Source organism: Paramormyrops kingsleyae, chromosome 25 (assembly GCF_048594095.1).
Source record: "Paramormyrops kingsleyae isolate MSU_618 chromosome 25, PKINGS_0.4, whole genome shotgun sequence".
Lineage (NCBI taxonomy): Eukaryota > Metazoa > Chordata > Actinopteri > Osteoglossiformes > Mormyridae > Paramormyrops > Paramormyrops kingsleyae.
In genome coordinates this window covers 13,822,229-13,841,162 of record NC_132821.1, presented here as the reverse complement: position 1 = coordinate 13,841,162, position 18,934 = coordinate 13,822,229, and the positions used below count along the sequence as shown (strand labels likewise).

At 41.3% G+C, this 18,934-nt stretch overlaps 1 protein-coding gene and 1 long non-coding RNA gene across 2 annotated transcripts; both read left to right on the top strand.

Moving 5' to 3' along the window:
- Nucleotides 1-215: 215 nt before the first annotated feature.
- LOC140582759 (uncharacterized) lies at nt 216-5,076 on the top strand. Its single transcript, XM_072707072.1, has 9 exons — nt 216-328; nt 2,388-2,826; nt 2,954-3,014; nt 3,097-3,200; nt 3,288-3,560; nt 3,654-3,747; nt 4,497-4,564; nt 4,650-4,802; nt 4,888-5,076. Exons 2-9 carry the CDS (start codon nt 2,728-2,730, stop codon nt 5,074-5,076), a joined length of 1,041 nt encoding a protein of 346 aa, XP_072563173.1. The 5' UTR covers nt 216-328; nt 2,388-2,727.
- Nucleotides 5,077-7,084: 2,008 nt separating this feature from the next.
- Nucleotides 7,085-8,362, top strand: LOC140582701 (uncharacterized). The gene is made up of 3 exons (XR_011985518.1): nt 7,085-7,148; nt 7,490-7,570; nt 8,105-8,362. It is a non-coding gene; the product is annotated as an uncharacterized lncRNA (long non-coding RNA).
- Nucleotides 8,363-18,934: the final 10,572 nt, after the last annotated feature.

Here is an 18,934-nt window from a genome sequence, read left to right as displayed (position 1 = left end):
ATAATATTTTCCTCCATATCGCCCACCCCTAATGCGCGCCCACATTGAGTCATATGTGCCCCGTTTAGACTGGGTCCAGACTTCCAGAATCGCTTGCATGCATACAAGGTGGTTGCTATGCCGTTGCTATGTGCCACTACTCACATATGATTGGATGTTGGATGAAAAGAATTGTCCAATACGAATGATTTATTCATACCATATATAACTTCCCAGATCTTTCTGGAAGTTGCAGGTGGTTTTGGCGGTTGGTTGAGACAAAAGCTACTGGATTTCATATTGCATTGCTACGAGTTTCCTGACTATCTAAACGTCACACGTCGAGCTGGTAAGCATCTGCTTTTTTATTTAACCTTTTCAACTGTAGTTTGCGGCTGCACGGTGGCGCAGTGTTTATCGGAGAAGGATCTCGGTTCGATCCTTCGGTTGGCCTTTCTGTGTGGACCTTGCGTGCTCTCCCCGTGTTCGCGTGGGGCTCCGCTTTCCCCCTAAAGCATGTCCATTATACAGCTTTTAGCTGTAGTTTTGTTCGGCTATAACGGACATGCAGCTCCGCCTACAAGGCGCCTGACGTGCCGGTGATTATTAATAGTCATGCATCTGGTCAGGTAAAGTTAGATTACTACACGTAAAATATAATAATCTATGCTACAAGGTTGTCTGCTGGGGTGTGGCAGGAGTAAATGGTGTCCTGTAGTTCTGTTCTGGCCGTACAGCAACCCTACATATAACGAACTGCTTTGCCAAGTCCCTTGAAGTCCGTTATAACTGGATTTTACTGTACTCGCGACTGATTTCTCCTCATGAAAACCATAATATTGTATGTACACATCAAATTATTATATATCTGAGTAGCCCAGCCTGGAAACAAAACCATAAGTCATATGTTGCTAACTTATGTCCATACAATATAATAAGCCTAAATCTAATGGAATACAAAAATAGCTCAAAGTACCTTAGGTTTGATAAGGTTAATTCACATATTATGTGAAATGCAGTGTGTGATTTTGGACACAGACATGTTATTTCGTTTTATTACACGGCTCTCTGGAATGCTTGATTCTGATTGGTCAGTTGAGACATTTGCAGGTTCGTTCTTTTCAAATAATAACCGCTCCAAAGTAATAACGCATAGCCGGTACTACTTGTATGTTTAAAATCCCTCCGGGCCAACAAAGATTACCGTTTAAAAATGTTAATTTAAAACAAATATGCCAATAACATGTTTCAAATTCATATTCATGTCCAGTTTTTTTCCTTATGTGGCAAGTAGCCGTGTAATAAGCGGGATAATGTACAGGCAGCCGGTAGTTATCGCGAAATAAGCCCCTTCAGTGTGATACACTGATCACAATGTCGGGGCTTATTTCTGCGATAACTACCGGCTGCCTGTACATTATCCCTTACGTGTATGAGTGGGTGTTGTGCAAATGAACTGAAATTAAATGAGGTGCGAAATGTGCAATAAAAGGACTTACTACATCAGTACATTGAACGTGTATTCTATGTATGAAGTACTTTGTATTGAATGTCATTTTCTTACAAGAAACTTGTATTGCTAAATGTGTAAATGTCTTTTAAAAAATCCTTATTGATTTGCATTTCTGTATTGAAGTTTATTGAATGTTCCTGCAGTTTTGTACAATTGCATTGCTTAATGAATGAATGAAATACTCTAAGCATTCTTACATTTGGCAGGTAACTAAGTCAGTATTTAATAGCTCTGTGTGCTGTGAGGGTATTGTCATGCTGTGGTTGGCATCACTGTATAACTGACAGAGTTTGTGACTGCTTTGCTGGCCTTTCAGTGTCATTCCATAATTAATAATAATCGAGTATGTTAGCAGAGTATGTTGTGATATATATTTCATATAAAAAGTCTACACACTGCTCTACAAACTTATAATACTCTGGTTCCATAATTATGCACATCCTTAAACTACTACTGTGTCAACACCTTTTAATTTAATTACATGAATTCTTTAAATTATATTTCTCATTTGCCTAAGTGTTACTTTCAAGACGTGTCAGTTTCAATAGTGCAGTGGTTATTAGAGTTCAGACTTCAGAGAGGCTGCCACAGCAACACAAAAATAAATTCTACGCTGCATCGTGGCTTGCTATACATATGGTTTGACCTTTCGCCTTGTGTTGAGATGGTTTCCTAAATAAACTCACATGTCGAGAAGAGAAATTCAGGGCACTATGGATAAAACTAGCAGTTCACAATAATGGCTTTTGTGTTTGATCAACTATGTCGAACAGGCTATGTGAAACTACAATGTAGGCTATTTCATTGCACTCGGGTTTCTTGCTAAAACAGTTTTTCCTCTTAAGTAATGTTCTACAGTACAAATAATACCAATCTATTCTGCTTCTCTTTACAGTTCCTCATTCTGTGAGAGCTGCTGTGCTTTGGCATCACCACAGATCATCAAGTACATTGCAGTCAGCACATTACCACAAAAAAGAGAAAAAAAACCTTAACACACATCCATTAATAACTGTCATTTTAAATACCCACACACATCCACACCTCCCGTGCCCACACACACACACACACACACACACACACACTACCTACAAAAAACATATACATATTTCTAGAAGTTGTTCCATAACTGCATTTTTTACATTTTTCTGCTTGTCTGCTCTCCATCCACTTTGGGTGGAGATAACCTTGTTCTTGCCAGTTTTCGTGTATTTCACAGGTTTACACCAGAGAGGATGCCGCGTAAAGGGAGTCGTTCAGAGGCTGCCAAGAAGAGATGGAGGAAGCTGGACCTGGCAGATCGTCCGATTTGCCCATATGACGTCACCAAGGAGGTATCTAACCTACAAATCAGAAAAGTCTTCTTCTGTTCTCATGACAGTGGCTGCTAGTAATTTTACTTTGTTACAGTGTCATGATGCCATTGTACTTATCAAAACCTTTGATGAAAACCTGTTGTAGGTGTCACGTTCCACGGCCTTCCAAGAGGAACCCCAGCAGATGGCATCATACCTCTCTTCACGTATGTAGTGCTTGTGTGTTCATTTCGTTGACTGCTCCAAGAATTGAAAGTTTTATCTTGGTTTCTGTGTGTCTCTAAATAGGCCGTGGGACTGGCTTTCGTCATCGGGTGAGGCGGTGGCCACTATCTCGTGTGACTGGACGGAGCCACAAGTTGGTTATTCCAGCCGAGGACCCGGAGAAGAAGGTAATTCTGTTTTGTTCTTTACATACATTTTGCTCTTCACGATTGACTGATCATTTTCAATCATGTATTGTGCTTTTCCTTTTGCAGTTGGCTCTGTTGGTTGGTGACTCCCATTTGCGAGCGATCGTAGATGGGTTTGTCACCATGCCACAGGGCCGACTCTCCTTCGGGTTGATGTCGACTCCAGGGGCGAGCGCGGCTGAGTTGAGGCGTGAGGTGCTGCATGCAGTTCTTCCTCGGACACCCGAGGTAGTCTGCGTGTTAGCACCCAGCAACAACTTGACCGCCAGCAGGACCATCACCGAGGCTGGAGCTGACTTCAGGAGGCTGCTCACCACTCTCTGCAACCGCTGGCCTAATGTAACTCTTTATTTTTTTCAATGCATTCGTTCATTGAAATCTTGCGAATTAAATATTGCTTAAATGATTGTTATTCTTTTTAAATAAATACAGGTGGTTGTTCTGGATTTCCCTACACGTCTCACCGTGGATGAAGCAGTGCAACGTCTCCTGCGCCAGGAGTACCATCGTGTGGCCGCTCAGGAGGGTATGTACAAAACACTGCTCTTTTTCAGAAGACTATTTAACAAAAATACAAAATTGCTTTAAAAGTTTAAAAAGACAGCTATTACCATTATTTGGGGAGCTGTTTTGTTACTGTCAATGAAATATCAATGTTACACCCACATCCCAAACCACCTTGCGGATGAGGGCTAACAAGCCGCACCTGCGTGGGATCCCTTAAACAGGATTGTCTCCCCACACACGGGGCGAGGTATTGTTGTTGTGTCCCGCTCGGCACATGCCGAGCGGCTCTCTCTGTTCTCTTCCCACAGCTCGAGTTCTGTTTCTACAAGCCACGCCTGTCGGTGCCACTTGTTGACCTCTGCGTCCCTTTGTCCTGTTTCCGTTCCTGCCCTCCAGTCCTCACGGACCCCTCGCCTTTGCCAAAGCCTTATTTGCAGCCAAAACCACTGCGCCCCCAGCCCTACCTAAGTTCACCTGTTTGATTCCTCAGTTTACCTGTGTTAATAGACCCCCTCACTCGGGGAAAAGTGACTCTTTTGCCACACGAGTGTTTCTGTCATAACGATCAACATGTTTTTGCAGTCTAAAATTTCCTTGGTTGAGCAATGACATTTGTCCTTCAGCACACAGTAAATCGTAATTAATTTCATCTCAAATTAAATTAATATTTTCTTCTCTTGCTACACATTTCTACTTTATCTGTGCAGTATTACAAAATTCTAGGCTGGCTAGAAATAAGATTCATGGTTGAACTGCTTTTTCTTCTAGGTATTCGGTACCTATCCGTTGCTGAACACTTCCCGCTGAGTCGCCTGGAGCTGTGGTGCAAAGATGGCGTACGTAAAACATGTTGCTGTAAAAATGCTAATGAAGATTTACTGTCAATGTCTACATTTGTTTACGTGTGACTATGTCTGGCAGGTGCACCTAAGTGACAATGTAGGGATGGAGATCCTTACATGGTTGCTCTGGGATGCTGCCTCTTTGCAACTACAGGCAGCTACTCCAGATGCACCGGCCTCTCCGAGGACTTCACCACCAGTGGAGAGACCAGTGCCCCCCAATTTGGTTGTGGTAATGATGGTCCATTACATGCATTGCAGCTTATATGCAACCACATTGCGGTCTATGGAGCCTAAACAAACTCTTTGAATTGCAGGCGGCTCCTTCTAAGGCACCAGCTATCCTGAAGACTTCACCACCAGTGGTCAGACGAGTCTCCCCCAAGTTGGTTGTGGTTGGCGAGGTGACTGTGCCACGTGCTTCCAACCCGTTCGACTGGACGCTTGTTCAGCAGGTAATGGATGCATGCTGTAACTTGGTGGCCTATTTTTTACGGGATGTTTGATCAGTACTTCTCCAACAAAACTTTGTTTTTTAATCACAATAGAAGAGGCAGCGCGTGCAGGGTGAACACACTCAGGAGAGTAGGAGGATGGCTGGCCAGCAGGTGTGTTTTCTCTTAACACTACATATGACAAATAAATTGTGCATGCTTATGTCATATATATATATATATATATATATATATATATATATATATATATATATATATATATATATAAAAAAAAAATATATTTCTCATCTCTGTGAAATTTTACTTGACAGGGAAACCTGTTGGAGTGTTCCATCCCCCTAAATCCAGTGTGGTTCAGCCCTGCAGTTCAGGAGAAGATGGACCGCTTTGTTCCAGCATCTGGCGCTTTGGAATCCACAGGTGGTACGAAGAGCAGGAAGGTAATTTGGATTAAATTTATTTATGTTTGTGTAACAGTCACAAGATATTTTCAGGTTGCTTACACAACAGCATTTAAACAATGCTAATCCTGCCGGTTTTTAGTGCAAAAAACACTAACAAATGGTAGAAGAAAATGTTTATTTTTCTTTGTGATTTAACATCTACCATGGAACATCAGCGGAGACGTGCTGCTTCCAAGAAGAGATGGGAAGAGGAGAAGGTGTGTCATAGTTTTTAAAATGTCAAATGTTTCGTAAGTACAAACATTGCTAATGCATTAATGGTAATGCTGTCTTAAGAACTTAATCATAGGGGCAACACACAGCTCACTTCTCTAAATGTTCCTCTTGGCGGCAACAATCTTTGTTATGCTTTGTCATTTCTTAGAAGTCTACGGTGGACCATCGGCGGAGACCTGCTGCATCCAAGACGACACTGGAGGAGGAGCAGGTGTGTCATAGTTTTTAAAATGTCAAATGTTTCGTAAGTACAAATATTGCTAATGCATTAATGGTAATGCTGTCTTAAGAACTTAATCATAGGGGCAACACACAGCTCACTTCTCTGAATGTTCCTCTTGGCGGCAACAATCTTTGTTATGCTTTGTCATTTCTTAGACGTCTACGGTGGACCATCGGCGGAGACCTGCTGCGTCCAAGAAGACACTGGAGGAGGAGCAGGTGTGTCATAGTTTTTGAAATGTCAAATGTTTCGCAAGTACAAACATTGCTAATGGATTAATGGTAATGCTGTCTTAAGAACTTAATCATAGGGGCAACACACAGCTCACTTCTCTGAATGTTCCTCTTGGCGGCAACAATCTTTGTTATGCTTTGTCATTTCTTAGACATCTACGGTGGACCATCGGCGGAGACCTGCTGCGTCCAAGAAGACACTGGAGGAGGAGCAGGTGTGTCATAGTTTTTGAAATGTCAAATGTTTCGCAAGTACAAACATTGCTAATGGATTAATGGTAATGCTGTCTTAAGAACTTAATCATAGGGGCAACACACAGCTCACTTCTCTGAATGTTCCTCTTGGCGGCAACAATCTTTGTTATGCTTTGTCATTTCTTAGACATCTACGGTGGACCATCGGCGGAGACCTGCTGCGTCCAAGAAGACACTGGAGGAGGAGCAGGTGTGTCATAGTTTGACTAGTTAATAACTACGATTAGGGATGATTATTTTAAATTGTTTTCTGCATTTCAAATGCAATGATACTGGTAGTTCTTCCTTGTTTAAATTTAATGCACATGGTGCACTGCAAATGCAGTTGTTGTATTTTCCAGATAATCATAGTAGCACCGTATAGTACATTAACTTTAGAGTTGTCTACTTTTTCTCTGAGGGAAGCACAGTCAAAGAGCCTAGGTTTAAGCATTGTGGTTTGACTCTTTGAATCACATTCAAAGCGGTTGAAATGTGAAACATCAAATGTGATTATACACATGTGCATGCACACAACATGACAATTCCACAGAGTCAAAGGAACAAAAGTACATATATTTACTCTGTCCTTTCCATACCGTTCACTAATTACTTTAATTTTAGGAGGACGTGACAGCGAGGGAGTTGACCAGGCCAACACCTCGCAAGCCAGGACGAGTGCCGTTGAAGGGCGTTGGTGCTGAGTCACCTGCTGTGCCACCAGAGAATGGCACACTGGATCACATCAGCCAGGTAGTTTTCATACACTGTACACACACATTAAAATGTCAAATGTTTCAAAACTACACAAATTATTAATGGTTATTGGATTTACGGTAATGCTCTGTTAAAAAGATAATCCTAGGGGCAACAGACAGCATGTTGAACTTTATAGTTGCCTTTTCTTTTTCTGAGGATAGCGCAGTGAATATGCCTATGTTTAAGAATTTTGGTTTCACTATTTAAATCACATCCCAGCAACTCAAATTTGAAATGTCAAATGTGACTCATGTACATGTGTATCACAGAGAGAATCAATAGCACAAATGTACATATTTACTATGTCCTTCCTTTACTAACCATTTCCATTTTAGTTAGGAGTGGTGCTAATGAAGGACACTGGTGCTGATTCATCCACCATCCTACTGGACAGCATGCTGGACCTCAGCAGCCAGGTAATTTGCATGCTTCCTGTACACTAGGGTTGCGGTCGATTCAGGAATGAGCTCAACAATTTCAATTTACATAAGAAAATGCAATTGGAAGTAGAATTTAACAACAGGAAAGTGTATTACAATTAAATTGGACTGTCAGGAAGTGCAATTCAATTCAGTGAACACCAATTTCTATTTCTTGCTGTTTGAGCATATGTTTGTGATTATATGTAGTAACATACATTGGAATTTTAATCACAGTGCCTTATAAATACAATGGAATACATGAAAAATAGTTAATGAAACGTAAGTAAATGAGACATAGAACTGTACATTAATTGCAAAAAGTGAATTGGAATTCACCATACATTTTCATTTCAGTCCATGAATGGCCCCAACCCTAGTACACATAGTGAAATGTCAACTGCGGTTAAGTACAAAAGATGTTAATGGTCATTTAAATGGTTTTGATTGATTATGACGTGTATAACTTTAAAATTGTCAGTAGCAAAAGAAATAGGACTATAAAAATTATACTTTTCTTTGTCATTACAGCATTCAGCTATGAACAGCAGCGTCAGTGGTCTACCCACCCAGTCAGTGAGAGCGACACATTCCCAGGCAGACAAGAGATACAGTACTTTTTCCCGTGGTCACCAGTGCACATGCATGGCTCTTACTTTTTTGGCTTACCACAATGAGGGAGTACAGCTTGAAACAATGTCACTTGACACAGTGCTTCAAAAAGGAAATGCACTTTACATTGGTATTAAACAGCAGCTCTTATTGGATGGCACATTCGTTGATGACCACCTCACAGTCGAAGAAATGCCGAAACAGGTACTGACAGACAGATGTATGTATAATGTACACGCAGAAAATGTCAGAGTGGGTCACCTGCTACATCAAGGAGGACTGGGTTTGCCCCTTGCCACCCAACTGGAGTGTTTGTCAGAAAATGTTAACCATGCTTTACTTATTGTGAGTCCAGAATGCATTGCAGTTTTTCGGGACAGATCAGGTACATATGGACTGTTTGATTCACATTCCAGATGTTCAGCAGGTCTGCCCCATCATGATGGAACTGCAATTATGATGAGTTTTGGCAAACTGACGGACATGGTTGAGCACCTATACAAGCTCTTTGAGAATCGCGGTCCCAATACCACCTATGAGTTTGTCCCAGTTACTTTTCTCAGTGACGACGCTGATGATGCCCCTCCTGCACACATGGGCATTGTAAATATTTCTTCAAGATTAACAGAATCAAACCAGTGTGTCAAAAACCAAAAGCGCTGTTTTGATGAGCGAGAGCCAAATGATATGCTCAATCAAGTGCCCAATGTATTGCAAGTAAGTCAAACACCAATCTCAGATGTGTCAAAAATGACAAAAGCAAGGCGACGCAAAGGAAGTCGGAGGACCAAAAGCAACACCAGAAGTACAACAACAAGAAGTACATCAGAAAAAGAAAAATATTCTACCTGTCCTGCATTTAAGTTAAAAAAACTACAGGCCATGAAACAAGCATATGTTAAAAAGCAAACATGGAAGAAAGAATACATCAGCAACAGATACAAAACTGATCCTCACTTTCGGAGCAGACAAATGAAATATGTAACACAAAGATACGGTACGGATCCTGACTTCAGAAGTAAGCAAATGAAGTACGTGACCCAGAGATACGGTACGGATCCTGACTTCAGAAGTAAACAAATGAAGTACATGACACAGAGATACGGTACGGATCCTGACTTCAGAAGTAAACAAATGAAGTACATGACACAGAGATATGGTACGGATCCTGACTTCAGAAGTAAACAAATGAAGTACGTGACACAGAGATACGGTACGGATCCTGACTTCAGAAGTAAACAAAAAACATTTATGAAGAAATACGTGACACAGAGATACGGTACGGATCCTGACTTCAGAAGTAAACAAATGAAGTACGTGACACAGAGATACGGTACGGATCCTGACTTCAGAAGTAAACAAAAAACATTTATGAAGAAGTATATGAAAGACAAATCTTACAATGAAACATGTTTTAGGCTCCACTATATTAAACAATATGCTGCCAAAAAGACACTCAGTCAGTCCAAGACTGCACTTACTAATCAAATGCTGCAGTGCGCTTTCAGAATAAGGAGGAAATATAGAACACTGGCAGGCTCCCGCCAGGAAACCCCACAGCCCCTGATCAGCAATGAAATGCAAGCTGCAATAGTTAAATTCCAAGAGAAGATTCAATGTGGACCCACACATGTCTGCACGGTGTGTCATAGAGCTCTTTTCCCCAGTCAAGTTAAGCATTGTAACAGAGGCACATACTCCAAAAATCTTCAGCTGGTGGCTGAATGTCTAACAGGTACATATGTTCACATTTGCGTTTCTGCTTGTTCAGCTCCATGTTCTGTATGGAGAGAGAGGATGCAGGAATGGATCTGCTACACATGTGACAGCCACCTAAGACGAGGAATGATGCCACCGATTGCCGCTGCAAATAATTTGCACCTAGCACCCATTCCCTCAGAGCTGTTTGTATTAAATGTGCTCGAAAGGCAATTGATTGCAAAGATTATTCCTTTTGCAAAGATTGTTGCATTACCCAAAGGACAGCAAAGAGCAGTGCATGGAGCCGTTGTGTGTGTACCTTCTGAGATGGAAACGACTGTAAATACTCTTCCAAGGACTAGCAATGAAGCTGAGCTTTTACAAGTGAAGCTTAAGAGGAATATTAAATACAAAGGTCACCAACACTTCTACACAGTAAACATGAAAAATGTGCTAGCAGGACTAGCTAAACTTAAAGAGGTCCATCCAGATTACACAGATGTAGAGATATGTGAGAATGCCACGTTTGACATTGTTGAAGATGATCAGCTAGGTAACGAGCCAGACAAGGATGATGAGACAGGTGCAGCTGTGGAACAGCAGCCCAGCCACGTGGGGGAAGAACATCAGGCACTTCGACCTGGTCTGATACTAGATACCTGCATGCAGCCTCCTGACATAGCACAGGAAGTTCTGTCATATGGGGCTGGAGTGTTCAGCATAGCTCCGGCCCAAAGAAACAAACCCGTGGGCTTCTTTAGTGTTCCAAGGCTTGAAGCCAAGGCCTTTCCTGTGCAGTTCCCGACTGGCAATAATACGTTTGATCAAGACAGGAAAGTTCGGTTGTCCCTTAGTATGTATTTCAATGTAAGGCTTTTCTCTGTAGATACCAGATTTGCCAAAGACCAGAGTTACCTTTTCTTCTGCCAGTTTGTAACAGAAACGCACATGGCCACCAGCAGCATGTCAATTCAGACGCGCAAAGGCCAAACAAAGACCAGAGATGGACGCAATATTTCCAACAAAATGTTGCAAGACAAGGAAGAGGTTGAAAGACTGATACAACATAGAGAGGCCACTCGATTCATGCGTCCCCTAAGAGGCACTCCAGCTTACTGGGAGAAATGCCTTCGTGACCTTCATGCAATGGTGAGGCAGCTAGGCAGACCCACGTTTTTTGTAACCTTTTCTGCTGCCGAAATGAGATGGCCGGAAGTCGTTAAGGTCATCAAAGCTCAACAGGGAGAAGAGGTAGAATTTTCTGAGCTCGACTGGAACGCCAAATGCGACATTCTCCGGAGCAACCCAGTCACAGTCATGCGCATGTTTGAGAAAAGAGTGGACGCGCTCATAACTAACCTCATCCTGTCTCCTGCCCAGCCCATCGGCCCAGTGGAAGATTACTTTTATCGAGTGGAATTTCAAGCAAGAGGAAGTCCACATATTCATATGTTGGTATGGGTGAAAGATGCACCTGACGCTGCAAAAGATGGAGATGATGAAGTTGTCAAGTTCATCGATCGCTACATATCCTGCCAGCTACCAGATAAAAACAGAGACCCCGAACTTCACAAAATTGTGACTGAGGTTCAGATGCACAGCAAGAAGCATTCCAAATCATGCAAGAAAGGACATGTAGAATGCAGATTTGGATTCCCCAAACTACCCATGGAGAGCACTAGAATCACCACCCCAGCTGAAATTGACTCTAGTGATGAGGATACAGAGAAGGGGAATAAAAGTGAAGATAAAGCCTGTGGGAAAAAACCTAAAACATCAAAGTGGAAAATTCTGTCAAAAAGACAAAGGCAGGCTAAGCAGAAGCTGAAACCAGTAAGAGATTTACTCATGGATGAAAAAGTATCGTTCAAAGATTTATCTGAGCTGCTCACAGTTTGTAAGATGACCAAGGAAGAATACAGCTCTTATGTTGACGCTCTCACTTCTGGAATGGTTGTTATGATGAAGCGTGATCCCAAAGACTGCTGGGTGAATGGATTCAACGCTGATCTGCTCCGAGTATGGAACGCTAACATGGACATTCAGTACGTGCTTGATGAGTACAGCTGCATCGAGTACATGATGTCTTATTTAACCAAGCCTGAGCATGAAATGACAGAGATCCTTAACTCCGTCATTGAAGTCGTCAAGAAATCAAACGTCGACCAAAAAGATGAGATGAAAATCATCTTGCAGGCTTATTCAAAGCACAGAGAGGTCAGTGCTCAAGAGTCCGTAGCCCGCACATGCAGCTTACCGCTAAAAAAGTGCTCACGCAGTGTTATTTTCATCCAGACGGATGAGGATGGTGTGAAAATGAGCCTTCCAATGAGCAAATTAATGAACATGCGCCTGGATGAAGAAAATGTTTGGATGTCAGGTTTGACAGAAAAATACATCAACAGACCTACAACATTGGAATTTGAATATATGTGTCTGGCTGAATTTGTGTCAGCGTACAGGGTCCTCTACGGACACCAAGTTGAAGGACCAAATGCTGTTCCCCTCTTAAACAATGCGGGGTACATCCAGAAGAGGACTGTGGGCAAACCAGCTATTGTAAGATTTGCCCGTTTCTCTCAAACTAAACAACCAGAAAAGTTTTACAGACGGATCTTGAAATTATACTTCCCGCACAGAACAGACGACGACCTTAAAAACGCAGACTATCCAACATACAGAGAATTCTATTATGATGGACTCTCAAAACAAATGAAACAGTATGTTGACTTCAACAAGAAGCGGTATGAAGGACATGGAAAAAAAATAGATAAGGTAATGGAAGAACTCCAGAAGAAAGGGCCAGTTGTAAATGCGTGGAACACTTATGCGGCCGAGGTGGAAGTAGACCGTCTGGAATGTCTCGCTGAACGAGAACCGATTCAGCAAAATGAAGAAGACACAGACCCAGTTCCAGATTACCAGATCCATCAAGACCACAGAGAAGCTATGCCCATAATCGAAGCCCCAAAATTGAGCCCCGATCTTATAAAAGCAATGTACAGAAGTCTCAATGAGACCCAGGCATCTGTGTTCTATGCAGTTCGTGACTGGTGCCTGCGACGTGTCTGGGGTCGTAATCCAGATCCCTTCTTCTATTTTGTTACTGGAGGAGCTGGCTGTGGGAAATCACACGTCATCAAGTGTGTTTATCAGGAAGCGACCAAGATCCTGCGCCAACTTCCCAGGTTTCGTGATGTTGGTGACATGTCCCAGCCCACGGTGCTCCTCACAGCCTTCACTGGTACTGCAGCTTACAACATTTCAGGAAAGACTTTGCACTCCATCCTGAGGTTGCCTAAGAATTTAAAGCCACCATACACAGGGCTTGGAAACACATTGGATGAAGTGAGAGCAGTACTTGGGAATGCAGAAATCTTAATTATTGATGAAATATCCATGGTCTCCAAAGAACTATTTGCTTATGTTCACTGGAGATTTCAACAAATAAAAGGAAACTCAAAGCCATTTGGAGGATTGTCTGTCCTGGCTGTAGGAGATTTCTACCAGCTGCCACCACTTGGCAGGGCAAAACCTCTTTGTGTCTATGAGGAAGGTGTTCTTGATGTCTGGAAAGACAATTTCCAACTGGTCAGCCTAACAGAGATCATGCGACAGAAAGACGATAAAGCTTTTGCAGAACTCCTGAACAGAATTAGAATCAAAAGGAAGGCTGATTTGCTCAGTGTCAACGACAAAGCCCTGCTGACACAGGCCGTCATTGAACCTAAAGATTCTCCAACAGATGTCCTGCATATTTTTGCCACAAACAAACAGGTAGAACAGCACAATACCACGGTTGTTGCCTCCCTAAACTCAGAGGTTGTTGATGTTTGGGCACAGGATATCAAAAAGGATACCAAAACAGGAAAAAGTTTGATCCTGCCCCATTGCATCAATGGCAAAAAACAAGACTTGCCTGACAGGATTCAAGCTGCTCTTGGCGTTCGAGTCATGCTCATAAGGAACCTGGACGTTGAAGATGGCTTGGTCAATGGAACCTTCGGAACGATCGCAGACATTATAACAAACAGCAAAGATGGTAAGACAACTGTAAAGCTCATTGGACTTAAATTAGATAATCCCACAGCAGGAAGTAAGATGAAAGTTCAAGGAAAGCCAGAAAACTTAGTATACATTGACAGATTTGAGGAACGTACAAGTCTAAAGGGAGTGGTTCGGATGCAGTTTCCCATGAAGTTGGCCTTTGGATGTACGGCCCACAAAGTGCAAGGGATGACCATGAAGTCTGCCACCGTTTGTCTGAAGCGGATCTTTGAGCCAGGGATGGCGTACGTTGCCCTCAGTCGTACAACCTCCCTAGAAGGACTGAAAATCATCGATTTTGATGAAAATAAGATCTATGCTGATGAAAACATCAGGGCAGCCATAGAGACCATGACTCAAGCCTCATTCCTTAACACAAGACCACTGTTGCACTTTGCCAAGTCAGAACATCCAGATACAAAAATAACAATTGTCCACCACAACGTTGAAGGTCTTCTCTGTCATGTCGAGGACATGAAACGTCATCACGAACTTCAGCTCGCAGATGTTTTATGCCTTACAGAGACTCATTTGTTTGGATCCTCTGTTTCCCCAAAATGCCAGTTAGAAGGATACAAATTGTTCTCACGCAACAGAGAAGTGTCCTACAGCAACAGAGTGGACATGGCTACCAAAGATGGGGGTGGAGTCGCAACCTATTGCCGGAGTATTCTCCAATCCAAAGAACGGCGATACTTTCAAAGCGTGACTGATCTTGAGTTCACGGTTGTCAGAATTGAGACACCGATCAGTGTTGTCTGTGCCACGGTTTACAGGCCACCAAGTTATGACCTTGGCACATTTCTAAAAAACATGCAAAGCCTCTTGGATGCCCTACATGCAATGAATATTCAGCCCATTGTTGTATGTGGGGACTTCAACGAGGACCTGCTTTCTACAGGAAAAAAATCCATCAAGGACTTGTTCGAAACAAGAGGCTTTACCCAACTCATTTCACAACCAACCACAGAAAAGCAGACACTGATTGATCACATTTACATATCACGACCAGAATCTTGTCTTCAATCAGGTGTACTACAGACTTATTACAGTTACCACAGTCCTGTATTTTGCATTTTGATGTCATCATGAGCACAGTGCTATTCCTATTGTGACGGTCCAGCCTGTTTTACTATGTCTTGTTTTCATTCTGGAAGTAAAGGATTGGCTAGTGTTAGAGTTTTAGTTTAGTGACCACTGGAGCTTTGTCAGTCCCTGCTGTAGGTAGTGATAGCATTTAGTTCTGTTTTTATTTTAGTTTGTTTTTTTAGTTTGTTGTGTTTGGTGCATCGGACGCGGGTAGACCGCATTTTGCGGTTGAGCTGCATGTGGGTGCACTGAAGACTAGGTTAGAATGTAGATAGTTAGGTAGTAACAAAGCGGGAAAGCTCCAGTTTTCACTTGTCCAGTTGTATTTTGCGTTGTGTCCTCCGTGAAGTTATAACGCTACAACAGCGGGATTTTTTGGTGTAGTTGATCACTCAGCTACTTTGTTTACATTAGGAAATTGATGTGCTTAAGGACTTTTTTGCTTTTCATTCAGTGGAATTGTTCTATCAGTTACATATGGACCAGTTGTTTGAGGTGGTAGAGCACTATGGTTTTGGAGTGGATATTCCTATATAAGTTGCAACAGAGGAGCATATCAAAGCAGCAGAAGAAAAAGAAAAGCACAAAGCTAAGTCCTTCTACCATTTTCTCATTGTCCTGATAAATCATTTTTGATATAGACATTGTTAGTGATGGTTTACTTGCTGTAAATACTAACTTTTTTCATGTTTCATTCCGATCCAGGCTGCAACACATGCATGTACAGCACCAATGCAAGGCAACACAGGAAAAAAAGAACAAAGCTAAGTTCTTTTCCTACTTCTCACGTTTTCCCTTTGTCTTGATGATCCACTCATTTTCAATGTTAGAAGTTAATAATGTATGTCTTTTCTGTCCTATCCAACTTCCAACAGACGACCACATCAAAGCAGCAGAAGACAAAGAAAAGCACAAAGCTAAGTCCTTCTATCATTTTCTCATTCTCCTGATAAATAATTTTTGATATAGACATTGTTAGTGATGGTTTACTTGCTGTAAATACTAACTTTTTTCATGTTTCATTCCGATCCAGGCTGCAACACATGCATGTACAGCACCAATGCAAGGCAACACAGGAAAAAAAGAACAAAGCTAAGTCCTTTTCCTACTTCTCACATTTTCCCTTTGTCTTGATGATCTACTCATTTTCAATGTTAGAAGTTAATAATGTATGTCTTTTCTGTCCTATCCAACTTCCAACAGACGACCACATCAAAGCAGCAGAAGACAAAGAAAAGCACAAAGCTAAGTCCTTCTACCATTTTCTCATTGTCCTGATAAATCATTTTTGATATAGACATTGTTAGTGATGGTTTACTTCCTGTAAATACTAACTTTTTTTTATGTTTTATTCCGATCCAGGCTGCAACACATACATGTACAGCACCAATGCAAGGCAACACAGGAAAAAAAGAACAAAGCTAAGTCCTTTTCCTACTTCTCACATTTTCCCTTTGTCTTGATGATCCACTCATTCTCAATGTTAGAAGTTAATAATGTATGTCTTTTCTGTCCTATCCAACTTCTAACAGACGACCACATCAAAGCAGCAGAAGACAAAGAAAAGCACAAAGCTAAGTCCTTCTACCATTTTCTCATTGTCCTGGTAAATCATTTTTGATATAGACATTGTTAGTGATGGTTTACTTGCTGTAAATACTAACTTTTTTATGTTTTATTCCGATCCAGGCTGCAACACATGCAATTACAGCACCAATGCAAGGCACGTCCCTCAAAAAGAACAAAGCTAAGTCCTTTTCCTACTTCTCACATTTTCCCTTTGTCTTGATGATCCACTAATTTTCAATTTTAGAAGTTAATAATGTATGTCTTTTCTGTCCAGAATTCCAATGGATCGAAGAGATTTCCTCCTGTAGCAAATCCCTGCAAAGCATACTGGATGCAGCCAATAAGATCATCGGTGCCCCACTGCCTTCCCTCAAGGACACATTCCAGACCAGCCTCAACCGTAGAGCCATCAGCATTGCCAACAACTCTTCTCAACCGTTACAATACCTCTTCAGCCTCTTCCCCTCAGGGAAAACATGCCAGACCCTCTACGCCCGCTCCACAAGACTGTCCAACAGCTTCATCCACCAAGCTGTCAGGATGCTGAACTCTTTCCACTACCACCACCCCTTGCCCCCTGCCCCTGGACAATAACTAGTCACTACCTACCAAGTAACTACCTGCCTTTTTGCACTCCAAAGCTGCTCTACAATTCACTTCCTCACTTTACATCACTGTTACTGTTTTTTTTATGCTGTTTCTGCACTACTGACTGTAAATTGTACTGTATACTGTATAGAGGTTTACTTATTTTAGTTTTATCATATCTTACATCTTGTTTATACTTTTTTTATACTGTATGACAAAGACGAGACAGGAACAGGATTTTGATTCCCTTGTATGTTATAAACATAGGAAATTCACAATAAAGCCTATTTGATTTGGTTTTGATTTTATTTGAAAAGCAGCAACTAAAAGCACCATTTGAAGGGGCTGTAAATATGTAAAATGTAAAATGTAAAATTAACCTGATCAGTGTTAACCTTAGTTTTGTCTTAAGTTTTGCAATCCTCTGATATCCCTTGAGTCAAGCTGACCAAAAACATATTTGGGATTTTAAAAACAACAAAAATTTTTACTTCATAACATTTATTATATTTATCTCAGTGTCAAAGAATATAGATAACATATATATGGTTAATGTTTGCAATCAATCTCTACCTGATCATATTTAACAATGGAAGTGTGATTTATTATTATTCATTGGGTTAAAATTTATGTTAAAAATCTACTGTACTCAAGACTTCAGTGTTGTAGATCATGCTTATCTTAGAAAAGATGAAGACAATGTTTTCTTTACCATGTATTATTTTAAATGCAAACTTGTTATTGTTATTGTTGTTATTATAATCAAATGAAATAAATATGATCAATTGAGACATGGTCAATACAGCTGTGGTGGTGATGACTGTCTAGAAAACATATCAACAGATTTTAGCAGTGTGTGTACCACCTATATACGTTTTGCAGTATGTTTCTATGATTATCACAAGAACTAAGACAAGGCCATTGAGTTCCAGTTGGGAAAAATGTACCATATTTCTTCTTGTGAAAATCTTAAATGGATCAACCTCACCCAAACACCATACCAAGACTAAAACCATAGAGTGTCATCTGCTAAAGCCACAGCTTTTTCCGATATTACTGTGTGTACAATAAAATGTCAGAATAATACTTGGAAATGATTGTGAAATGTTCACCACTACAAAAAAAAACTTTCACACCAATTTAAACACTTTATAAGGAACACCAGCACAGACCAGCCACTTTATTAGTAGCACAGGCTCTTCCTCGGTCAGCAGAATAGGCCCATCTCAAAATTTCTTCAGGAATTTTCGTTTCTAGTTATGGGCCTATTCATGTAATGAAAGGCCCATATTGTTCTTCACCTAGTAAACTACATTTTGCCAATTTGCGCTGAGCCCGTGAAAGGCATGGAGCTCACGTTGGGGCCAAATCGTAGGGCTTACCTTGCCGGACGGATTGACATATCGTTTGTCTCCGTACTGCTTACGGATTGCGTGCAATTCCCTCTCAAAGTGGAAAAAAAACTTTATTATTTATTATTATGGGCCTATTCATGTAATGAAAGGCCCATATTGTTCTTCACCTAGTAAACTACATTTTGCCAATTTGCGCTGAGCCCGTGAAAGGCACGGAGCTCACTTTGGTGCCAAATCGTAGGGCTTACTTAGCTGCACGGATTGACATATCGTTTGTCTCCGTACTGCTTACGGATTGCGTGCAATTGCCTCTCAAAGTCGAAAAAAAAACTTTATTATTATTATGGGCCTATTCATGTAATGAAAGGCCCATATTACTCTTCACCTAGTAAACTACATT

Bases quoted from the DNA above. Each gene is read 5' to 3' on its own strand.
- LOC140582759 (XM_072707072.1), top strand. From the start codon at position 2,728: ATGCCGCGTAAAGGGAGTCGTTCAGAGGCTGCCAAGAAGAGATGGAGG. The intron at 3,561-3,653 runs GTAACTCTTTAT...AAATAAATACAG, and splicing joins TCTGCAACCGCTGGCCTAAT to GTGGTTGTTCTGGATTTCCC. The intron at 3,748-4,496 runs GTATGTACAAAA...TTTTTCTTCTAG, and splicing joins TCGTGTGGCCGCTCAGGAGG to GTATTCGGTACCTATCCGTT.